The sequence below is a fragment of the Nelumbo lutea genome, chromosome 6, assembly GCF_056320005.1.
Source record: "Nelumbo lutea isolate HS-2025 chromosome 6, American lotus-T2T, whole genome shotgun sequence".
Lineage (NCBI taxonomy): Eukaryota > Viridiplantae > Streptophyta > Magnoliopsida > Proteales > Nelumbonaceae > Nelumbo > Nelumbo lutea.
The window spans coordinates 28,845,243-28,870,522 of NC_142689.1; the positions used below are offsets into that span (position 1 = coordinate 28,845,243).

The window sequence follows — 25,280 nt, forward strand, 5'->3', positions numbered from 1 at the left end:
CTTTTTGCTTGTTTTATATGGATCTTCTTTGATGATGTCCTGGTCAACAGCTCCACTTGGCAATCCCACATCACATGGAACACTTGCACATCACCATGATTCTACTCAGGTAACAACAATTATTTGCTAAAGTTACCAAGTGCTCATTTGGGAAGACAAACATTTAGCTTCTAGGACACATCATGGCAGGTGGAAGGGTGTACACTGACCTAAAAAAGGTTGACTATATGTAAAATTGGGGCCGACCCACTACACAGAAGGCCTTAAGGGGATTTTTAGGGCTTACCAGCTTGTTATCGGCTTATTAAGGGGTATTGTATATTTGTAGCTCCGTTGACCCTTGTTATGGACGCCTTCCTCGGGAAGACGTACCATCGCCGCCGGTAGCAACAGGCCCTGGGCCCACCGCCAGCAGCAACAAGGATTTAGTGATGCTCATCCTACCTAGTTCGGTAGCAACAACCTTATCTAGATTAGATTAGCTCATTTTGCTTGTTCTTATCTTATTGTTCTTATCTCTTATCTTATCTTGTTAATAGCTTATCAAATTAGGATTAGCTTAGCTTCTCTTATCTTGTTAGTAGCTTATCAGATTAGGATTAGCTTATCTTATCCTTAGCAAGATAGAACAGGAAGTCTCCCTATTCAGCAAGGAGACTCCCCTTGATTAGGACTCTTGTAATCTCCTATTTAAGGAGACCCCATTATTGAATGAGATATCAAATTATTCAGTCAAGAGTGAGCTGGGAGAGTTGGTGATCTCTTGGACAAATCACCAAAGGCACCAAGATAGGTTCATCACGAGAAATGAAAGAACAAGGGAAAATAGGAGGTTTTCCCCGTGGACCGACCCGTGACGAGATCCTATTCCCGGGCCCTCAACAACTTGGTATCAGAGCAAGGCGTCATGGGAGATCTGGAGCAGCTACCTTCTAGGGTCCACGACCTCGAGCACCAACTTGTGGAGACCAACTCCGAAGTTCGTGAGATCAAAGGTGAAGTGCGAGAACTGCGGCGACTAATGGAGATGTTTCTTTCTAGTAGGGAAAGGAACTCTGACGGAGGGACAACAGCTAACGACCGCCAGCCAGATCTGCCGGAGTCTTCCGGCGAACAGCAGTCTGTCGGCCATGGAGCAGCCATCATCCCCAATTACATCAGGCTGGAGTTCCCATCATACAACGGCAACAGAGACCCCCTAGGCTGGCTGTATCGCTGCGAGCAGTTCTTCCAGAATCAACGGACAAATGACCAGGACAAGGTAAGCCTAGCCGCCTCTCATTTAACAGAAGAAGCACAACTTTGGTTTTATCGGTTAGAGCAAGAAGAACCCGGGCTCAGTTGGCCCCAGTTTAAATCCTATTGCCTTCTTCGGTTCGGACCCCCATTGACCAGCAACCCACTGGGCGAGCTAATTAAGCTTAAACAAACCGGAATAGTTGCTGAATACTAGCGATAGTTCCAAACCCTCCTCACGAGGGCATCCTCCGTGCGAGCAGACCAACAAGTAGATATGTTCACAATAGGGTTAGCAGAACCCCTGCGAGTGGATGTCGAGATGCAGAATCCCCCAAATTTGGTCACAACCATGAGATAGAAAAACATTGTACAGCGATGCTGAACCAAGGGATCATACGCAAAAGTCATTTCCCTTCTCTTCGCCGGTTCTGTTGGTGGCGAAGCGGGGTGGAACATGGAGGTTCTGTGTTGACTATAGAGAACTCAATGACCGGACGATCAAAGATAAGTTCCCTATTCCCGTTGTGGACGAACTGTTGGACGAGTTGCATGGTGCCTAGTATTTCTCTAAGTTGGACCTCAGGTCCGGATATTTCCAAGTTTGTATGGCTCCCGGTGACGTGAAGAAGACTGCTTTTCGCACACCATGCCATTCAGACTCTCCATTGCACCATCTACATTTCAGGCACTAATGAACGAGGTATTCCAACCCCATCTGCGCAAATTTGTTTTAGTTTTCTTTGATGATATCCTTGTTTACAGCAAATCATGGGTAGAGCATGTCCACCATCTGAGGACCGTTTTCGTACTCCTACGCCAAGCTTATTCCTGAAACGGTCCAAGTGCTCCTTCGGGGAACGACAGGTTCTTTACCTCGGCCACATCATCCATGGGCAGGGTGTCACAGTTGATAGTTCCAAGATTCAGGCTATAACAGAATGGCCCAAAGCTCAATCCGCCAAGGCCTTACGCGGGTTCCTCGGTTTAACGGGTTACTACCGCAAATTTGTACAGAACTATGGAGTGTTGGTAGCCCTGTTAATCAACTTGTTGAAGAGAAACTCCTTCTGGTGGGATGACACAACTGATGAAGCTTTTCTGTCACTGCGAAATGCATTGTTTTTAACCCTTGTCCTGCAATTACCTAATTTCGCCCTCGAATTTATAGTCGAGTGCGATGCTTCTGGAGTGGGTATTAGGGCTGTACTACAGCAGCAAGGGCACCCGACCGCTTTCTTCAGCCGCAGATTGGCCGACCGGCATCTGAAGCTTCCTACCTATGAGCACGAACTAATCGGCCTTGCCGAGCCATCCAGCACGGGAAACCGTATTTGTGGGGACGGTCGTTCATCGTCAAAACTGATCATTACAGCCTCAAATACCTATTAGAGCAGTGTCTCACCACTTCCCCTCAGCAGCATTGGGTTAGCAAACTGCTCGGGTTTGACTTCCGGGTGGAATATACAACGGGATCCTCTAATCGCGCAACTGATGCCTTGTCTAGGCGAGAAGAAGACGCGATGGTTCTATGTAGCATTTCCCAACCTCGGATCTCTCTGTTTGACGACATTAAGAAGGCAACACCACAATCCTCGGAATGGTCGCTCTTACTGCAGAAGATCCAGATCGACACGACCGACCCTGATTGGTCACTTCACGATGGGCTGGTACTGTATAAGGGACGAGTCCATCTTCTAGCAGACTGCCCCACCATCATCACCAACATCTATAACTCCACCCGTGAGGGCATTCCAAAAACACTACACCGCGTCCGGACTGATTTCCATTGGCGAGGTATGAAGACTTCTATTCGAGATTTTGTCCAGAATTGCTCCACATGCCAACAACACAAATGGGAAAACCTACACTCGGCAGGCCTCCTTCAGCCCCTTTCCATCCCATCGCAGATCTGGGCTGACATCTCCATGGACTTCATTGAGGGACTTCCCAAGGTAGGGGCAAATCAGTTCTCTTTGTGGTAGTCGACCGCTTCTCTAAATATGCGCACTTCATTCCTCTATCACACCCGTACAGTGCCACTTCGGTTGCCCTCGCCTTCTTTACACATATCTTTCGCTTACATGGGTTGCCAGCATTCATTGTTAGCGATAGTGACCCGGTCTTCACTAGTGCCTTCTGGAAAGAGTTATTTCGACTACACGACACCACCCTGGCCTACTCATCAGCTTACCGGCCACAAACCGACGGTCAGACAGAAGTGGTTAACCGCACTATCGAGATGTATCTCCGCTGTTTCGTAGGCGATCAAAGTCGACGGTGGTTGGAATGGCTTCCTTGGGCCGAGTACTGCTACAACATAGCCTACCATTCCTCCCTCGGCATGACTCCCTTTCGCGTCTTTTACGGCAGGGATCCTCCCTGCTTGATGTCCTACGAGCCCGGATCTACTCGCTTGGACGCAGTCGATCACTCCTTACAGGACCGCGACGCCCTCCTCGCCGACGTCCGCATTCGCTTACAGCAGGTCCAGCTCCGCATGAAGCTCCACTATGATAAGCACCACCGGGAACTGTCGTTCGATCCAGGACAATTTGTTTGGTTGAAGCTCCAGCCCTACCGACATCGCTCCTTGCTCTTCAAGGCTGCCTCGAAGCTGGCCCCTAAGTTCTATGGGCCTTACAAGGTTTTGCGACGGATTGGCAGTGTGGCCTACCGGCTAGAATTGCCAGAGACTAGCCGAATTCATGATGTCTTGCACATCTCCTTGCTGAAACCATTTACGGGTGTTCCCCGGATCAAGTTCCCTCCCTACCACCCTTGAAAGATGGCAAACTGGTCCCCCAGCCTAAAACTATCACCCGCTCTCGTTTCAATCGTGGAATCCTTGAATTCTTGGTGGAATAGTGTGATCTACCACCAACAGAAGCCACATGGATCCCATTGGCAGAGTTCCAAGCCACATATCCAGCTTTCGAGCTTGAGGACAAGCTCGTAGTCCAGGAGGGGAGTAATGTTATGGATGCCTTCCTCGGGAAGACGTACCATCGCCGCCGGCAGCAACAAGCCCCGGGCCCACCGCCAGCAGCAGCAAGGATTAAGTGATGCCCATCGGCCGTATCGAAGTTGATTTCTCCTTTTTATTTTTAGTTTTTTTAAAACCTGGTTCAGAGGGGTCGGTTTAAGGCCTGTCTACCCCTTGAACTGTGTTAAATCCCGAAACACCCCTTGTAGTGGTGTATCAGGAAGCTCCCGATACGATACATATTGGTCTATATGGTCTGATATGTATTGAAATTTCGAACCCTGCTCACGGCCTAGGTACCATCTCTTGGATCAATTGAAAATGGAAGCTCAACAAAATTTGGATTTAGCCCAGTTTCGGATGTGTATACAAGCGTTTGGCTATGCATTATTATTGGAAGGGGATGAAGGCAATTGTCCAAAAATTTTTTTTGATTGCCCATGTCAGCTGCAAAAGTATAGTACCCAATCCCTAGCAGGCCTGCTACAACCATTGCTGATAATTGAGATGGTTTGGGATGACATAACTATGGACTTTATCATGGGTTTGCCCTTGTCTACTGGCAAATCAGTAGTTTTGGTGGTGGTTGACCGTTTGAGCAAGTATTCTCTTTTTGTAGCTCTCCCACATCTTAATACAACCTGTTCAGTTGCTATGGCCTATAAGGTCTATGTAAATGATGTGGCCAAGTTCTGGGAGGCTTACTTTCAAGTCCAAGGGGTCCAGATGTTGTGCACAACCAGCTACCACCCTCAGATAGATGGACAGTTGAGGTGGTCAACCATTGCTTGGAGACAAACTTGCATTGTTTTAGATCCAGATTCAGTCAGTGCAAGGCCTGTTCCAACAATCTTTATAGCCTTGCATTGGGAATATCTCTGATGAAATAAAACACAGAAGTACGGAGATGTTCCCAATGCAAGGCTGTTAAGGATGTTTGAACGGTGTTCGAACGGGTCTTGCACTGACTGAAGTCGATCTCCATTATTTCATAGGAGAAAAGCCAAAACAGTGGGCCCAATGGTTGCCAAGTGCCATGGGCCAAGTTCTGGTACTTCTTATCAAGTTTCAGTTGACAGTACCCTCCTTAAGGTGTTGTATGGCAGAGACCCACCAGAAATTTTACCGTATGAGAAAGTGTTCACCACTGTTGCTGAGGTAGAGCAACAACTGACTTAAAGGGATGTGGTGTGATATGTTGCCAAAAAACAAAGTACATAGAATTGGAATTTATGATAAGAGGCCTTGTTTAACTCAAGCTCTAGTCTTACCGATAGTTTTCCTTGGCTCAACAAGCCTGGCAGAAGTTAGCACCTCGCTATTCTGGCCCCTTCAAGGTGATAAAGGGTGCGGCATTTTGGTTCGGCTGTCTTAATTTGTATGTTTATCTTTGTTTGGTCTTAAGTCATTAGTTATTTCGCCTTAGTTACTGGGCCTAATCTTATTTAATGTTTATTTTGACTAGGTGTCCCATCACTAATCAGGGGCATTCTTGTCTATTTATGTAACAATATGTAATCTCCTTATATATAATAGATTAGGGCTGGCTGAGCATTATTCTGCCACCCATCTCATTTTCTTCTTCTCTCATTCGACAGCCCTATCTCAGCAAACATGGTATCAGAGCACTGATCTTTCGACTGGTTACAACAACCGCCTCTTCTTCTACTCGCAGGTAACTCTCCCATCTTTCTTTTTGGTTGCTGCAAAGAAACCCTAGAATTGGTTGTAGAACACAGCTAGACCTACATCTAGGGTTTCCCTTGGTTGTAGGGCCCAAGGGGAGTTAGACCCAGAGGTTGATGCCCTAATAGACGCAGTACAACAGACTGTAGCCATTCGGCTAAGATAGATCTGTGTAGAACAGATCTAGGCGGAAGGACTAATATCAACAGTCCTAGAACTGTTCGTGGGTGAGGTTATAACCTGTGATAGCAGTGCTTAGCACATAGTAGAAGCCAACACAGCAAGTTGCAGGCTACGGCAGCACTAATTAGAACACAACAGAAGGTAGCACAACAGAGTATAATCTGTGACAACAATAATTAGGGCACAATGTGCAGTGTAGTACTCAGTGTTTCAGCTCTGTGTCGGGTTTTCAGGACTGAGTTTACAGTGCAGCAAGTTCCGTAAGTGTGAAACAGTTCTCTATATATTGTGTTTACAGTCTTGACATTTACGAGTAAGTGAAGATGTCTTCCATATCCGGGGAAGTGTCTTTTAGAGATGTTAGGGCTTGTGGGAGGTCTCCTAATCTGGAGAATCCAAATCTGCACAGCCTACAGATCACAAGTGTGTTGTTGGATGAGTACAACTTCAGAGAATGGTCTGTCTCAGCCATGCTTTTCATCACATTCCGTGAACTCACTGGTTATTTGGACGGGCAAAAGAAGGAACTAGTAGTGGGGAGTGCTGAATATGCAGCCTGGCGCAAAGAGAATGCTATAGTTATGTCATGGCTACTTGCCTCAATGACTCCAAGAGTAGCTAGGACTATTCAACATTTCTCCACGGCTGCCAAGATATGGGAAAAAGTTTCTAAAACCTATGGGTAGAAAAAGAATAATGCTAGAATTTACCGACTGAATCAAGACATTGCTGCCTTGAGGCAAGGAGATATGAGTGTTGCAACATATTTTGCTACACTAGAAGGACTATGGGAAGAGTTAGATCACCACCTTATTCCGCATCTGAAGCTAGCTGCATTGAGGAAAGATAAGAAGCATCTGAAGGGTCAATCTGCAAGTGTGAATTCGGCTACGGGTCAAAGTGATGATGGTTCAAAACACTCATCTACAGTTACTTCCTCTTCCATGGGACAGACTACTAATTCCCCTCGAACCGAGTCCTTGGGTTTTACTGCCGATGAGGTAGAGGTACTTAACCGGGCCCTAGCCCGTCTAAGGACCAATTCTCTTCCATCCTCCTCCCTTGCTAGATCAGGTATTGTCTCTGCCTTTAGTGCAACTAGTACTATTGATCCTGTCTCTTGGATTATTGATTCTGGTGGAATTAACCACATGACACACATGTCTTCTCTATTTTCTTCCTATCATTTAATGTCTGGCCAAGATAAAATGAGGGCTGCTGATGGTTCTCTCTCTACCATCTCTGGGAAAGGAGTGGTTGACCTAAGCAAGGACCTTTCACTAAAATCTGTGTTGCATGTTCCCAATCTTTCTTCAAATCTCTTATCTGTTTCAAAACTTACCAAAAAATTGAATTGTAGCATAACCTTTTTTCCTACTCATTGTGTCTTTCAAGACAGATTGACGAAGAGAACGATTGGGAGCGGTCATGAGTGTGGAGGTCTCTACTACCTTGATGCAGACATCAGTTCGGCCTTGCAAACATCTGCTCTTTGTAGTCAGTCCAATATGGAGTCAATAGTTAGGTTACATCTGTGGCATGCTAGGATAGGTCATTTACCTTTTTCATCATTGGAAGTGTTGTTTCCAGAATTATTCAAAGTTGTTTCAATTCAAGAGTTAGTTTGTAAAGCCTGTCAACTATCAAAGCAATGTAGAACTGTTTATTCAACTTCAAGTAATGAAATTCGAGCTTCTTTTGACTTAGTCCACTCTGATGTTTGGGGCCCTCTCCCATTATTCTCGATGGCATTCGATACTTTATCAGTTGATGGCTTTCGATACTTTATCAGTTTTATTGATTTCTTTTCTCGATGCACATTGATCTACTTATTAGAAGCACGAGAAGAAGTGCCGCGGGTAACCATGACATTTTGCAAAATGATTGAAACACAATTTGGTACGAAGGTCAAACAATTCAGGTCAGATAATGCTACAGAATACTTTGAAAGGTCCTTGAATCTGTTTACGGAGGATGCTGGAATGATTCATCAGTCATCTTGTGCTAGTACCCCCCAACAGAATGGGGTTGCTGATCGCAAGAATAGGCACCCATTGGAGACAGTTCGAGCCTTTACTATTTCATCACAAAGTTCCAAAAAGCTATTGGTCTCAAACAATCCTTACTGCATCATATCTGATAAATCGAATGCCATCCAAGGTATTGGGGATGAAACTCTTTTCTCTGTTCTTTGCCCTCATCTTCCTGACTTTTCTCTTCCACCGAGAGTCTTTGGTTGTGTATGCTTTATACATGTCAAGGATCCGAAGAAGACCAAATTGGATCCTAGGCTACAAAGGGAATCTTTTTGGGGTACTCCCCTACTCAGAAGGGATACAAGTGTTATGATCCAGTCACCATGAAAAAAATGTTACAAAGGATGTGGTATTTTTTGAGTCTCAATCCTATTTTCACTTTTCCCAGAATCCTCTTCAGGGGGAGACTAGTGGGATGGAAGAGGATTCTTCTGTTCCCCCATTCTTTGTACCTCTCTCGACCTCAGGCCTTCCATCTTCTCCTCCTGATCCACCTAGTTGTGGTATCCCGGGTGAATCTAGTGAGGCTCCCATTGTACCAGCTACTACTAGTGATGTCGCAAATATTACTGAAGTCTCCGGCAGGCTGCAAAGAGATATCAGAATCACCTACAACAGAAGGAAGAAGGGTCCTCTAACTCAAGACAGCGACGAATTGCTCTCGGATCAACCTGTCTCTGAAACTCAAGGTAATCCTATCAGTTCCTCTAACTTGGATCTTCCTATTGCCCTTCGTAAGTCTACTCGTTTTTGTACTATCAAAAACCCCATAACTGATTTTGTGTCTTACTCAAATTTGTCTCCTCGTTTTTGTTCTTTTGCGTCTTCTCTATCTTTTGTGCATGTTCCTACTAGGTATTCTGAGGCAGTATCTGACCCAAAATGGAAAGAGGCTATGGACGAAGAAATGAAAGCCTTAATGAAAGCAAGGATTTGAGAATTAGTGGATCTACTAGAAGGGAAAGGCACTGTTGGATGCAACTGGGTGTTCACTGTGAAGCATAGGGAGGACATGTCCATTGAGAGGTACAAGGCTAGACTGGTAGCAAAAGGGTTACTCAAAAAGCATAGGGGCATTATTGTCTATTTATGTAACATTATGTAATGTCCTTATATATAATAGATTAGGGCTGGCTGAGCATTATTCTGCCACCCATCTCATTTTTTCTTCTTCATTTTCTTCTTCTTCTTCTCTCATTCGACAGCCCTATTTCAGCAAACACGGCAAGTAGCTTATCACCTGGATTTATCATCCTCCTCCAAATTGTATCTGCTATTCCATGTTAGTTTGCTGAAACCATGCACATCTTCATCTGCCATGTTCGGTTCCACCTTAACTAGAGTTTTCAGAAGAGGGAACGTTCTTTTGGGAACCTCAGCAAATATTGGACTTTGGGCGGGTCAAGGCTGGTATGAAGACCATCGATCAAGCCTTGGTTGCCTAGAAAAATCTTCTCGTGGAAGATGCAACTTGGGAGGATTCTAAATTACAACAGCATTACCCAGACCTTGACCTTGAGGACAAGGTCACTCTTAAGGGGGATGGAATTATTAGAGACCCAAACCTGTACTCAGACAAGCCTCAGGCTCATAAGGCGCAGGCCAATGTCCCAGCTGCTATGGACTCCCAGTTGATCAACCCACAGAGGATATCTCATGTCACGTCCCTAATCAAATTTGTTTATACAAGGAAGCCATGTCAGCATAACTTAATGTAGCCCCTCCATGTTCATCAAACTGGCATGAGATCCCAGATGTTGTGGGATATAAATACCCTATGTGAGATCTGAAAGAATAAGGAAAACCAAAGTTTCTTCTCACTCTTCTTTCTTCTCCTGTAACTCTCCATTTCAGGAGGAAGAGATCCCTTGAATAAGCTCATTTGATGAGACTAATAGATTGTATCACTGTCATTTCTAGTTTTTCCACTTATCCATTTCAGCATTCCCAGTTCTGCAACACTCATTTTCTAGACTCATTGTTTCTTGGCTGCCCAACACTCTTATTCCTTACAACATAGCTGTCCTTAAAAACTGTTTTATAGAAATTTTATTTTAGCCTAAGTGGTATTTGCCTGTCACATAAAGATCCTCATGCACCCCTCAATTTTTCCCATTCTGCTCTAATTCTATGGGCAACTTCCTCCCCAATTTCTCCCTTGTCATGTATTAGAGATTGGTGGGTAAGTTATTAAATTTAGATTCATATGCAAATAATGCTGTTAGCAAGTATATACATGAATCCTGTAGCACACACCTAGCAGGGATAGAACATGCACTTGCATACTGAAAGGAATTCCACCGAGGGGAATTTTGTATTTTCACCATAGTCACTTGATGGTGGATGTTTTCATCTATGCTAATTGGGCAGGATCACTTGTTGGTAGACAATTGATTTCAAGCTACTGTGCTTTTGTGGGTAGAAATTTAGTGCCATGGAAAAGTAAGAAATAGTTTGTTGTAGCTCATTCTGGTGCAGAAACTAGGTACAAAGCCATGATATGTGGGGTTTTAGAGGTTCTTTGTGGTTTTTGTTCACTCTGTTTAGGCTGTGTATGGGAACTGCAAAAAAGGAATATTCTTGAATATTCTTTCCTTACATGTTTGGTTTGTGGGATGTCATAAGATGTGATGGGAAAAAGGTGGGATTACAGTTCTCAATTCTTGGGGTGTGGAATTCCACCATTTTGGTGTAAAACAAGTGGAAAGGCTGGGGGGACTTTTCTATTAGGAAAAAACATCTCCCTTATAGTATTTTCAAGAATTAATATTAGAACCATGACCCATTAATAAATTATTAATCATTTAATGACGTAGCACCAGAATAATTTAATTAAAGGAATTAATAAGTAAATTTAAAGAAATATTAGTCAATTAAAATAATTTAAGTGTTAATTATTAATTATAATAAAACATTAATATTATTAATTAATTCATAAGTACTAATAAAATTAAAATATCAATTAATGTTAATGATTAATTAACTAATTATTAATATTAATTAATTGTTAGGTAATACATAATTAATATTTGATAATAAAGTAATAAATAATTAAAAATATTATTTATTAAATAATAGTCATTTAATAATCAACACCAAAATAGTAATAATTAAATTAAGTAACTAATGAATAATTAAATAAAATTTTATTAATTTACTTAATAAATAAATATAATAAATAATTAATGAAAATGTTACATATTTAAAAATAATTAATAATAATAAATAAAAGTTATCATTTGGGGCTTTAGGGATATCCTCAGAAGTGTTAAATGGCTTACAAGGACCATGTTAGCTAGATTTTAGTGGGTTAGCAGATCGACCAATGCCATGGCAGATTCTCTAGCTAAACAAGGGGCTTCAAGGGTTTCACTGTTTTGGGCTACTTTGTAAACTGTAATCTGAGAAGAGTTTGGGATTGGAATCATCCTTAAGGGGAGGTAACATCTCATGTCTCCTCTTAGGGTGATTGTACTATTTCTTTCTCCATTTAATAAAAATACCATTCATTCATAAAAAAATAGAAGTTATTATATAATTCATTATAAATATTAATAAAATAAAATATTAACATTTTAAAATACTAATTCTTAATTAATAATGAATAAACTAATTAGTTATAAAATTAATTAATAATAAAATACAAAATAATAAAAATATTACCAATTGCTTAATTAATTAATAATTGTTATTGGAGTTCATTTTCAGACTATTTTCCTTTTCGCAACCAAACAATGGAATGTAAATATTTTCACCTATTTTCCCTTTCTTATCCCATCCCATCCCAGCCTTTCCCATGCCACCAAAATCTTCTCTCAAACCAAACACTACCTAAAGAGTTAGGTATTGGGATCAATGAACCACTGATATCATATTATGGTAATGAAGCAACAATTAACATAGCTCATAATCCAGTGCAACATAATAGGATAAAGCACATGGAGGTTGATTGCCATTTTATATGGGGGGAGAGAGCTGTTTGGGGAAGTGTGTCTTTCATACATCAAGACAGATCATAGGATGCTAGCAGGCATTCTTACATGAGGCTCTCGGCTCAAGCTTGAGTTAAACCTATGCAAGCTATGTAATCAGCTTTGGTTGGGGGGTATTGTATGGTTTGTATGTTTTCTGGTTTTAACAGTATTTGGGTTTAAGTTGGAGTCTTTTCTCATTTGTCTTCTTATTGTATTCCTTGGGCTTGGTTATGGAGGTTACATGACCAGGGATATACTGGTCTTTCTCTCTTCCTTTGATACATCTAAATAAATCAATTTTGTTAGACCAGAAAATCCACATAGGGTTAGTCAAGTGTTTTGATGTTCTAGACTATCTTATGCCCTGCCTTTCGAGGTGGATAGCTGTTGCATTTGGCTCATTGACCAATGAATTTACTCTTCCAGAGCCATATTTCCCTATGAAGACTTGTTTAAGCTCATTGGGGAGTCAGTGGGTATGGTGATTCCCTATATCAAAGAATTGTGTAGCCCTTCTAGTAGGGTGTGCCTGAAGCTCTCATGATACTTTTTCATCATGATTATCATCACCTAAGCCTTATCCCAACTTCTAGTAGTGTCATTTCCATATCAGAATACTTTGTTTTTTGAAAAAAACTGTGGTAGAAGCAAAAAGAGTTAAAAGCACAAGAACCTTTTCCTAGCAAAAGGGAAGAAACAAGAGTTATCAAAAAAATTGCGGAGTTGCCTACAACTATTCTTGGATAACTAGTTGGTATCTTACCATTATCTCTTTGTTCTGTTTTGTTTCCTCTTGCACTTCACAATAGAAATGAGAAAGAAATAAAAACACTTTCTTTTCTGAAATTACATATATAGATCATTAGTTTCTTGCAACTAACTATTCTGCATTGTCCTTGTGGTTATGCAAATGCAGACATTGGCTAATGGTGATATGTGGGCTCGAGCTGTTGAAAATGCCATAGGGAAGCTGCTAAATGCTTTTATTGTCACAGATCATAGAGATAATCTTCTTTTGAGAGAATGTGCAAGGGAGGCGAATTACAACCACCTTCAAATTATCATATATGATTTTGCTAGACCAAGGTAATGATAGGGTGTTGTTACTTAGACTTAATATAATCTAGTTTTCATTATCAAACTTATTATTAAGCCATCATTAACTTCTTTTGTAGGTTAAACATTCCTAGTCACATGCTTCCCCAGACAAAGCACCCAACTACTCTTTCCGTTTTACATTCTGATAATCCTACTGTAATGAACGTTCTAGTGGATATGGTAAACTTTAGCATAACTATTTATTTCTTGCTTTTCTTACTTTTTACCTTGTTTACCTTGTTACTTCTCATTTCAATCTGTGATTGATTCATTTCAATTTGTGTATGTATAGGTAAGATTAAAATCCAATGTCACTTCACTTGTCTGCTCTTCCATCCATGGCTTTTGAGAAACAAGCTTCCCTTGCGGCTGTTCGATTTAATTCTCCAACCATCGGAGGGTGGAGGCTATTGAGTGTGAAGTAGGAGAGAAAAGGCTTTCGGTGCTTTAAGGGATTATTTCAGAGGAATCAAAACTATCTAGAATATGATTTTAGGGGTTGTATGAAGAACTTGGCATCTGGTTTTCTTAGTTGGAGAGAAACAGATGTCTTTGAGGCATGAGTTACAATCTCCTCTGGAGATATTCTATGATGATGCTGAGGCTCAGAAGTATACTTCTTCATCTCAGATAATTGAAATTCAGCATGGTTGGAGATGATCAGAGATGCTCTGGGTTGTTTGGAGGTGGCCAGAGATGTTAGGGAATAGATCTGCTCGAAATAGCTTCCACTTGAGAGAGAGTGGAGGTCGTCCCAATTACTACCAGAGGCCTTTTCCCTAGAGAACAAGAAGAGCAGAGGGACTAAACGTTAAGAGGTACAATGGAGGGGAAATTCAGAGAGGGGAGTCCTTCACAAAGAAAGCAAAAGGGTTTGGATTGGACAAAGGAGTGAGAAGCCAAGATTAAAGTGGGGAGAAAAAATTTCTTCGCAGAAGTCGGTGGTTCAGGGGAGGAGAAGAGAAGGAAGTTTCTAAAATCTTGCTTGGTTGGCTCGGTGGAGACCTCGTACTCAATCTCAAAGCTGCAACAGTGGGCGGTAAGAAAATGGAATGTACCCTTCGGGGTGTGGGTTAGCAAACTATAGGGACAAAGCTACCTTTTCATCTTGCCTTCAGAGGAGGAGGCGATGACGGTCTGGAATACAGGTGCAAGGAATATTGGAAGTTCCTTGATGCACTTGGTTCCTTGGGAAGAGTTTTCTGGGGGATTGGGTAAACCTCTTAAAGAGGGCAACAAATACTGGGTGAAGATCTTTGGGCTCCTGTTGCAACTTTGGAGTGAGACAGTTGTTATTTGGATAGGTGATTTATGCAGAGGGTTTGTGGAGAAGGATAACTCACAAGAGGTGAAAGAAAAGGCATAATGGGTGAGGATTATGGTAAAATGGAAGGGGTATTCGTCGACAACAACAAATGTTGTGGAAGGAAATGAAATGCTGGCAGAAACATTGTGGTCGGAGGTACCACAAGAAAGATGTAAGAAAATGGAAGAAGCAAGGCAAGCGGTGTTATCGGAGAGGCTCTGGATAAATTCATTTCTCTTAGGGTCTAATATCAAAGAAGAAATAAGGGAAAAGATGAATGGGAAGACAACCTACGGAGACGAAGGGGATAGACCCACCGACGCCGGAGAAGGAGAGGCTAGGGGGACAAAGGGGACGAAGGGGACAAGGACAGCTATGGTTGTGGGACGCGTGGTGGATTCTGTAGACATTGTAAGCAGTGCCACCGATCGGATGGGAGGTAAAGCTTATAGGGGTATTTAGCCAGAGGGAGTGGACGGCAAATTGTCAGAGGATGGTCAGGGGGTTTGTTTTAACCCTCTAGAAGATTCAAATTTTGAAAGGTTGTGTGAAAAAGTAGTGGAGGGATGCTGTTAGATGCTAGAAGGCAGATGGGATGATCTAGGCCATCGAAGAGGGAGTAGTAGATCGAGTAGACACGATGGAAGAAGGCGATCTAGGTCTTTCTTGTCCCCACTTGATTTTTCGAGTAGTAGTGGGAAAACGCTGATAGGAGACTGAACCCATCTACGAACTCTGGTGAGGAGGTATCGTGGGGGACCAAGAAGGGGGCCAACTGTGGGAGAACTAGTCAACGGCTCGGTCTGGTTTGACTGGTGTCTAAGAAAAGGAAATGAGGGAGGACTGGAGGGAAAATAGAAGAGAAGAAGATAGGGGAGCTATGGCACAAAGTAGTCTCAGCCAGGAGAGTTTAGAGGAGATGTTGGCGGGGGAAGGAGAAGAAGAAAGAGGGGACGATAGAGTGCAGGATGAAACAAGGGGCACAGGAAAAGAAGTTACTGATAGAGGGGGAGATTTAGTCACAGTAGCAGAGAATAACGCTATGGTTGATGAAGAAGAGGTGCAACCGCTTGCAGTGGTAATGGCGGAGGAGAGGGTGGAATGGATAGACAACGAGCAAAGGGATCTTTAACCGACGTTAGAAGAGGGAGTGGAAGTCTCAAGTTGGGGCTTTTTCAAAGCTCCTAGGCATAGGAGATTTTCTAGGGGTGTTGATGAAGGTACTGGAAGGAGTGACAAACAAGTTCCTGGAAGAAATTGAAAGAAAGTTTTAGAAGAGAAAGGAAAAAGATGGAGAAGAATGGAGAAAGAACTTAGATTGGAAGTGCGAGTAGAGGGCAGAAATTGGGAAAGGGGTGGTGAAAAAGTGGAAGGGTGTGGAGAGGGTTAATTGTAAATAGAAACTATAGGCTTTAGTGTACAAATGGAGTTGCTCAAGTTAGTGTCGTGCAATATAAGGGGGTTGAATTCACGCCGTAGGAGGGTGGTTGCAAATGCTTATTTAAAGAAATGGAATCCAGATATTCTGTGTTTGCAGGAAACGAAGATGGAAAAAATGAATCAGGCAGTGGTTAGAAGCTTGTGGGGGGAACGAATGGGGGGGGTCTTGGTGGTGTGGGACACTAAGTTGGTATCAATGAAGGATAAAATTCTAGGGTAGTTCTCGATCTCTTTACTTCTCTAGTCACGAGAAAGAGATTGGGAATGGGTCTTGACTGTGGTTTATGGTCCAAATGAGGAGGGTTTGAGACGTTTGTTCTGGGAAGAATTGGACGAGATTAGGGGAAAATGTAGTCATCCTTGGATTATAGGTGGGGATTTTAATTCAATCAGGTTTTCTTATGAGAAGAAGGGTCGAAGGGAGAATAGGAGGGGAATGAGGGGTTTTGTAGAATTCATGAGGAGATGGGAGTTGATAGACTTACCTTTGTTGGGGGGTGGGGGGAATATACATGGACAAACAACCAAGAGGAAGCAACTTTGGTCAAATTAGACAGGTTTGTTGTATCAACAAAGTGGGAGAATTTATTCCCAAATCTGACCTTGGAAGCCCTTCCAAGACCTGTTTCAGATCATGCCCCAGTAACGTTTGACTGTGGTGGTATAAGGGGAGGTCACTTATCTTTCAGATTTGAGCATTCATGGTTTGAGGAACCAGGTTTTCTGGATTTGATAGCTGAGTGATGGGCTGGGTTTTACTTTGAAGGCACGACAAGTCACATTTTCAGCAAAAAATTAAAGGTGTTAAAACAGAAGATTACAAAGTGGAGCAGAGAGATTTTCCAAGAAAGTGAGCATAAAAAGAAGAATTTTCTGGAGGTAATTGCTGAAATTGATAGGAAAGAGGAAAATGGAAATATTCGCAAAGAGGAAAGAGTAAGACGGGACATGGAAAGAAGGGAGTATGACAAGCTAGCCTATAAAGAGAAAATTAAGTGGAGGCAGAGATCAAGATGTTTATGGCTTTGAGAGGGGGACAGTAACACAAAGTTCCTCCACAAAATGGCTTGTGCAAGAAGGAGAGAGAACAAAAAAAAAAAAAAAAAAACTAGAAGTGCAGGGAGTGGATATAGAGGAGGAAAGGCAGATTAAATCCCACATGGTAAAGTTCTACCAAAGCCTGTACAAAGAAAATTGGAAGCGTAGACCTCTGTTAGAAGGTTTACAGTTTGAATCCCTTTCAACCGAGCAATCTAGTGATCTGGAGAAGCCATTTACAGAGGAAGAAGTGTGGGAAGTGGTAAAAGGGTTTGAGGGTGATAAGGCACCGGGTCCGGATGGGTTTACAATGTTGTTTTGCAAGAAATGTTGGGAAATTGTGAAGATGGATGTGATGAATGTTTTAAAAGAATTTCATGAAGGGGATACTTTAGAAAGAAGCCTAAACCGCACTTTCATCACCTTAGTCCCAAAAAAGAAGGGGGCAGTGAAGTTGGCTGATTTGAGACCAATTAGCCTAATTAGTAGCATGTACAAGATGTTAGCTGAAGTATTAGCTAATAGAATGGCTAAGGTGATGTTAAATCTGATTGCAGAATCTCAAGGGGCATTTATAGGGGACTGGCTGCTAGTGGATGGGGTTCTGATTGCAAATGAGTTAATAGATTCAAGAAGGAAAAGTGAAAGAGTGGGTCTGCTGTGCAATGTGGATATGGAGAAGGCTTATGATCAGATGAACTTGAACTTTCTAGGCTATATGCTGAAAAGGTTTAATTTCGGGAAAAGGTGGAGAAATTGGATAAAAGTATCCATATCTTCTCCATCTTTCTCAGTTTTGTTAAACGGCAGTGTGTGTGGAATGTTTAGGAGTTCTAGGGGTCTGAGACAATCGGACCCTCTCTCTCCCCTTTTGTTCATCTGTGTGACGGAAGCCTTGCTCAAAATGGTAGAAAGAGCCCGGTTGGGAGGTCTATTGGAAGGTTTTAAAGTAGGCAGTGGGGAGGTGGAGATAGCTCTCCTTCAATTTGCAGATGACACCTTATTTTTCTGTGATGCTTCCTGGGAGCAGCTCTGGAATGTGAAGGCTATTTTGAGATGGTTTGAGGTGGTGTCAGGATTACATGTAAACATCTTGAGAAGTGAAGTAATGGCTGTGGGGGAGGTGTTAAATATGGAAGAATGGGCAGATGATTGGGGATGCAAGGTTGGCAAGCTTCCTGGTAAATACTGGGGCATACCTTTGGGAGAAAGTTGTAAATCCAAATCTATATGGGAACCGATTCAGGAGAAGGTGGACAGGAGACTAGCCTCTTGGAAGACAGAATATTTATCAAAAGGTGGCAAAGTAACCTTAATTAAAAGTTTGTTGGCCTCCCTCCCTGTCTTTTACTTATCTTTATTCCCTATTCCAGCTAAATGGGCTGCAGATTTAGGAAAAAAAAGATGAGGGACTTTTTGTGGAGGGGTTGGAGGGAGGAATCAAAATGCCACCTGGTGAATTGGAAGAAAATTTGCTGTTCCAAGGCAAATGGTGGCCTAGGGATTAGATCAGCCCCAGTTTCTTAAGGGTATTAAATACAAAGTGGGAAATGGTAGAAGGGTCCAATTTTGGAAGGATGACTGGTGTAAAGAAGGCCCCCTAATGATTGCTTTTCCAGATCTGTTCGAAATTTCCACAAACAAAAATGCAACAGTTGCTGACTGCTTGGAAAGACAGAATGGGCAATGCACTTGGAACCCCCAGTTCAGGAGAAATTTAAATTATTGGGAGGTGGCATCCCTAATCAGATTACTCCAGCTGCTGTATGACTCAATCATACCCGGAATAGGGGAAGATAAAAGACTGGAGCTTTGAGAAATCAGGGGTATTCTCTGTGAACTCTTTCTTTAAAGTTGTTTCAGAGGAGGAAGACATCTCTTTTCCAAGTCAAAAAAGATGATTATAGCTGTTCCTTCAATGATAGCATTTTTTTGTTTGGTCAGCAGTACTGGACAAGATCCTAACCATGGAGAGCTTGGCCAAAAGAGGGGTAGAAGTGGCTGACTTGGCTTGTCCCCTATGTAGTGGGAATGTGGAATCCTCAAGTCATTTACTGTTACACTGTGATTTTACACACTGGGTTTGGTTGTGAGTGGTGGATTTATTTGAGGCTAAGCTGTGCTTTCCAGCAGATGTAAAGGGGCTCATAGAAGCTTGATGGCATCTTAGTAAGGCTGGAAAGATGGCATGGAGTATCATCCCCACTGCTGTTATGTGGGTGGTGTGGAGTCAAAGAACTGACAGAATATTTGAAGGAACTCAGAACTCAAAAGAAGATGTACTGAGAAAAAATCTGGGGATGATCCATTCGTGGCTGGCAATACACCCAATGTTTAAAGGCAGACATCCAAGTGTATTTTTTGACTTCAATTTTCTGTTTGTAAGGAATGGATAGTTTTTTGTTTTTGTTTGGGGGGATTAAGGCTGTATCAGGATGAGATGGTGTTTTGTATATCCTCTGTGACAGGGTTTTTCTTTTTTCCTTTTGTAGTGGATCTTTTTAATGAAAGCACCTTACAGTTCTCAAAATAACTTTTTCAGTTATGTTGCATAAATAATTTCTCATGATAATCTTCTCATACATTGCATCTTACCTCTCTTAAGATAATAATTTAGTTTTATATATTATCAGTGAATGCTCATTTTTTTGGTTATAACATTTTCTTTCTTCTTTCTTCTTCTTTATTAAACATGATCTAGATAGGTAGATCTTTCGTGAACATTTTTTAAATATCTTTGATTGGAAAAATCCTTTCAACTATATCTAATACCATTGCTTTGTTTCTAGGGTAATGCTGAGAGGCAAGTACTTGTGAAAGATTACGAAGTGGGAAAAACTGTTGCATTTGACCAAAGGATTCCTAACCTTAAGGATGTTTACACAATAGAGGGATATAGAATGTAAGATTGGAAATTGAATTTTATTTCTTTTATCTATGCGTATTCTGCTATTTAATTTTTGACTATTTCTATTTTAGATCTTCATAGTTTGTGTTGCATCAGAGCAAATATGTGTAAATTCATATTAATCAATTTATGTCAATTTAACAGTATAATCATATTGACCAAAGTAATTACAATTCTTAGGGCCTATTCTTTTCTACGGAAGTTTGACATATGAAACTGTAATAATTATTTTAAGAGATGCATGGGAGTTAGTGAAATTTTCTTGGTGCTGATATCTGAATGCAGAGAATGTTGTTTTGAAATCTAAATGCTTAGTTTTGAAAAATGAAAATTGATGATTTTAACCTTGGGGAGGAGTGGGTTTGAATAACTATTTATTAAATTAATTAACAATTAATTAAATGATTAATAAATAGTGAAAGTGATAAAAAAATGTATAGATAATTAAAAAGAATAGTATAATGTTTAAACTAAAAAATAATTAACATTATAAAATGAATAAAAAATTATAAAAATAAGTAAATGAAAAAAAATAGTAAATAATTATTATCATAAATAAAATAAATAATTAATTCAATTATAATAACAATTAAAGTAATTATTTAATATCGAATAATTAAAATAACTATTTTATTAGTTAAAAGTTGTTTATTTAATTAGTAATCATTAGTGATAGTTTAGTGCCTTTTGAATAATTAAATAATTAATATCGAAAGTAAATATTTTACTAATTAAAAATTAGTAACTATATATATTAAAAGCTTAATTAATTATGTTTATAAATTAAATATTAAATTACTTTAATAGTTACTTATTAATGAAATTAATTATGTAACAATTAATGATTATAATATTTATTTTAATTATTACAAAATAATTACTTTAACTATTAATATGATTGTTACTTATGAAAATAACTAATTTAATAATTAATTATTAAAATAAATAATATATGAATAAAAAATTTATAAAATAATTTAAAAAATAAAAAAAGACATGGTTTCTGATTTTATTATGTAATTAACATTTTTATTATAGTTTTATAATAATTTCATTTTCTATTTGCCATATCTAAAATTTGTTATTGTTTTTGTTGTTATTCGGATCCGTACTCCACATGGGTCACCTGAATTGGGTATGTACCTGTGTGGAATATGGGTATGGTTGTGACAACAGTTGTTGACCAGACTTTTTGTGAGTTTTCAGAAGAAACAGTTGGTCACATGACCACAAACTTCTGTTAGTAGAAGAGATCGTTTGGGACTGTTAGTCTCCTACTTACTTTTATGTTCAAGGACGAATGTGAAGCAAATTACGTCAGTGCCCCTAATAGGGCTGTTGTAACTTAAGTGGTCATGTGACTAACATGTGACAACTTAAATCTATAAGACAAAGATAAAATAACAAGGCCCAAGCCCATTAATAAGGAAGGACAAACAGAAACATAAAGTAACAGTAATAACAGGCCCAAAAAGCCCAAAATATTGTGACAACACTTTTCTACAATAACCAAGGGCAAAACAAGAATTGACTTTGCCATTTAATTGAATGATGGGCCTGTTCGTACAACTCTAGAACGTTCAGCCTTTTGGCAACTGAACACTTTGAAGTCTTGAGATTTTGTACAGAATCACTTCAGATATAAGATTTCAATGATAACGAACAGGCTCTTAGTGTGATGTCTGAAATCAAGGAAGATGAACAAATACAAGTTTCTACATTATAAGTTGTTACTACACTCCTCTACGTGCTTAAGGTCCTATAAGTCTACTATGACCTTATTATGTCATACATGGATTGATACCGTATTGATTGGACTCACCTATATTATCTTGCGAATCTTTTTGACAAGGTTGGGGAATTATGGGACAACTAAGGAGTGATACCCTTTGAGCTTGTGGTTAAACTGAATATTCACACTATTTGGGTTTCTTCCCAAAAGCTCAACCATTTAGGAACTTAGGCTAGCTAACAAAGACTGAAAATTTGCCACTGCTGGAAATTATATTAGAAGTTCCCTTTCTTTCATTTAGAGGTCTTGTTACCTTTCTCACCTATATATGTTATCATCTTCATTACTCTTGCATCTTCATCATCATCATTATGGTGACACTAGTTCCTTTTTAAGCTGTATTTTTATTTCCTTTTGTGCAATAAAGTTCTTAATAATTGTAAAGTTAGTCCTATATTAACACACACAATCTAGTTTTTGTCTTTTGAATATGTTGTAGTTTTTTATCCTCTTATTGCAAACTTCTCTAGATGGTTGGGTACAATATATCTCAAGAAGTAATTGGTTCCAATGCCTTGTTAGGTTTTCTCGTGGTTCTGTCCAGACAATTCTCCCTCCTAACAAGAAAATTAGAAGTGGACGACTTAGCAGTTCTTTTGATGATCAAATTAAAGATTTGGAGAAAGATTCATTAAAGGCACAAGAACAAGCCCAAGAAAGCAGGGGGAAGAAACGAAATGCAGAGCAAAGTCTCTGGAATCTTGAAGAGAAAATAAAAAGCATAAAGGTAATAACTCTTGCTGCTATTGCCCTACTGCTCTTATACGCTCAAGCTCAACTCAACAAAACATTATCCCAACTGGGGTTGGCAGCTGGCTATATTTCTCCTGTTTTCTCATTCTTTTCTTCAAGCACCATTATCTTTTCTTAAACTCTGAGTTCATAGTCTGCTTCAACCAATACCTATTTCAACCTTTGTCTCTCTTGTAGAAGTTAGAGCATTCTATCTGCATCATATCACTCTCTCAGTGACACAGCAGCTGGTCTCCTATTCACATCATAAACAATCCTAGTCAACTTTCCATCTTGTCAGATATTGTGCTAAGCCTAGGCTTATAGATGTGCTTATTTCTATTTCTGTCCTTGGTTTAGCCACTTTTGATTTTCCCATGCCACCACCCACACCTCTGGTTAATTTACTTTGTGCAGATGTTCTTTCTTGATTGCACAACATTCTAGTTCTTGGTTTGGTCGCTGCTCTTCTACCTGCATATTTGCTTTATTCAAAAGAAAGGATGCATTAACAGGTTCAAAGATGCTATAATACCTATTCATTAGGCATTCTATTCCATTCTTTGGTATCAACTTTTCTTGCACTATATTAAAAGTTTAGGTGACAAAGTGAGTCATACTATATTTGAGGATAGAAACTATAGGTATGCTATATGGATTTCTTTTCAAATGAATTATATATATATATTTCAAACATGTAATATGATTAGGCAAGTGGAGTTGGGTTTTGTCTAGGGTGGTCTATTGGTTTGATCTTAGTGAATATGCTAGAATTGTACGAATCCTTTGACAAGGGTTTTTCAAATTTTACAGTCATTGTATTGCTGTGTTCTTGCCATATATTCAATTTTATTAGACTAACGTTGTCTTAGGGTTTTTCATTTCTTGTGCCCGATGCAACTCTCCCAAAATGATTATATAAATATATGTTGAATTACTGCAAATCTTTTTAAGTGTTTCTGATCTGAAAACTCTATGTTCTCTTTGCACTTAGACCTATTCATGAGCTAGGTAGCCCGACGGGCTGGCCCGATCTAAGTCAGGCTTGGACAAGATTTCAGGTTTGTGGGCTCGGGCTCAAGCCTAAAATATCGGGCCCGACTTTTTTTTTCGGGCCGGGCTCGGGCTTTCTCAAAATAGCTCGACCCAAGCCTGAGCCCGACTTGATAATATATTATATTAATAAAATATATTTTATATAATAAAAAAGCATATATATAATATATTTTTCTTCTCTTTTTTCAAGTAATAATGAGACTTTTCATTTTTTTTAAGGTTTTGAGGTCTTTTAGTATAAATAAAACAACTTTTAATTGAATTAAAAAGGAAAAATCTTTTTTTCCAAATTTCTAGTCAGGCTCGGGCTCTGTTCGGGCTCAAGACCTAGGCCCAATCGTCGGGCTCGGGCCTCAACATTTTCTGTTAATGTAAAGGCAAAGCCTAACCCGAACCCAGCCTGGCCCGACCCGTGAACAGGTCTATTTGCACTCCCTCTAGAATCTATATTCCAGGATTTTGGGTTTTCTTTACAAAAATGGATTTTTGTTCATTTGTGTAAGATGCACTCTGAACTCCATCAAACTTGGCCACCCTTTACAACTATCCATTCCAAACTAGTGTTGTGTGGACTCTTCAGCTCTTCTAAGTGGATTAAGTGTTTGTGTCAGACACATATCATATTCCAAACTGCATGGATTCTTGAGGGTCACTTATATGTAGCATTTTCCTTCATCTACTTTCTTATTTGGCATAAATGAACAACTAATTTTGCAAAATAAATTGTATTTTTCCTATAAAATATTAATGTGTAACATGTACTGCTTGATCTTTTTATAGGTAAATACTATTGGGTTTCAAAGGAAAATGGACTATTTTAATATCTACTTTCCACCATTAATGAATTTGAAAACCCTATTCTAGCCAACCGATACCTTCTCAAGTTCATGCTTGCATCATAACCATACTACATCATTTAGTACCATAGTAGCTGGGCTTACATCAATTGATGTTGGAGCAGGTGATCCAACATTAATTGACATCAGAGTAGCTGGTCTTACATCAAATGGTATCAAATAAGGCGGTCCTACATCAGCCTTGCCTCATGCATCTGCATCTATTTGTTTTAATTTGTTTTTAATCTCCTGATGTGGACAACTGACTAAGGTGGCATTTGATAACTTTGGAGTCTGATGTCTAAAAAGTCATAGAGCTATTATTCAGATTTGAATTCTGAAAAGCAGCAGAAATGCTTTTATGCTTTTTAGAGAGTGAAAAATTGTGATCTTTTGAGTTGGAGCAATTCTCCAACGTCTGACAATGTCAAATTTACTATTTTAGCATTGGAAATAGATTGGTTGATACACACACACACACACCAAAACCCTTTTAAATAAAATGGACATTTACAATATTTTTATCACACCAAAACCCTGCCAAACCCCTGTATAGGATTCAACTCCCCCCACCCCCCCCACCCACACACCCACACCCACACCCACCCCAAAGACTTCTAGTTTCATAAAATGAAATGAAAATGAAAATGAAGAAACAAAAAATAGCAGTTGAGAATGGTGGAGAATGCACCTGTTTCAGAACTCGACAAGAAGGTCATCTAGGGCTTGGAATCACTGCAAAAACGAAGAAAAACAATGAGCAGTGGCGGATAACAGTGTAGGAAGAATAATGGTGTATAAACAGAAGAAACCTACTTGTTAATGGCTGACGACAGTGAGCAGTGGCAATGGTATACTAGAAGCATTCAAGTGGAGGAGAAGGTGATTGGGCTTGAAGCCACTGCCAAAAATGAAAAAAAAAAGAGCAGCAGCTTAGAAAAGTGTAGGAAGAAAAATGGTGAAAGTGGAAGAA

At 40.1% G+C, this 25,280-nt stretch overlaps 1 protein-coding gene across 3 annotated transcripts in view; it reads left to right on the plus strand.

The window, feature by feature from the left end:
• LOC148848229 (structural maintenance of chromosomes protein 6B-like) overlaps positions 1–25,280 on the plus strand; it is a 118,792-nt gene that overhangs the window by 53,030 nt on the left and 40,482 nt on the right. For all 3 annotated transcript variants that reach the window (XM_088952398.1, XM_088952397.1, XM_088952399.1), the window contains 4 exons: positions 13,018–13,187; positions 13,277–13,379; positions 19,773–19,885; positions 22,206–22,410. In XM_088952398.1, coding sequence (XP_088808524.1) covers positions 13,018–13,187; positions 13,277–13,379; positions 19,773–19,885; positions 22,206–22,410 — 591 coding nt within the window. The remainder of the gene's footprint in view (positions 1–13,017; positions 13,188–13,276; positions 13,380–19,772; positions 19,886–22,205; positions 22,411–25,280) is intronic.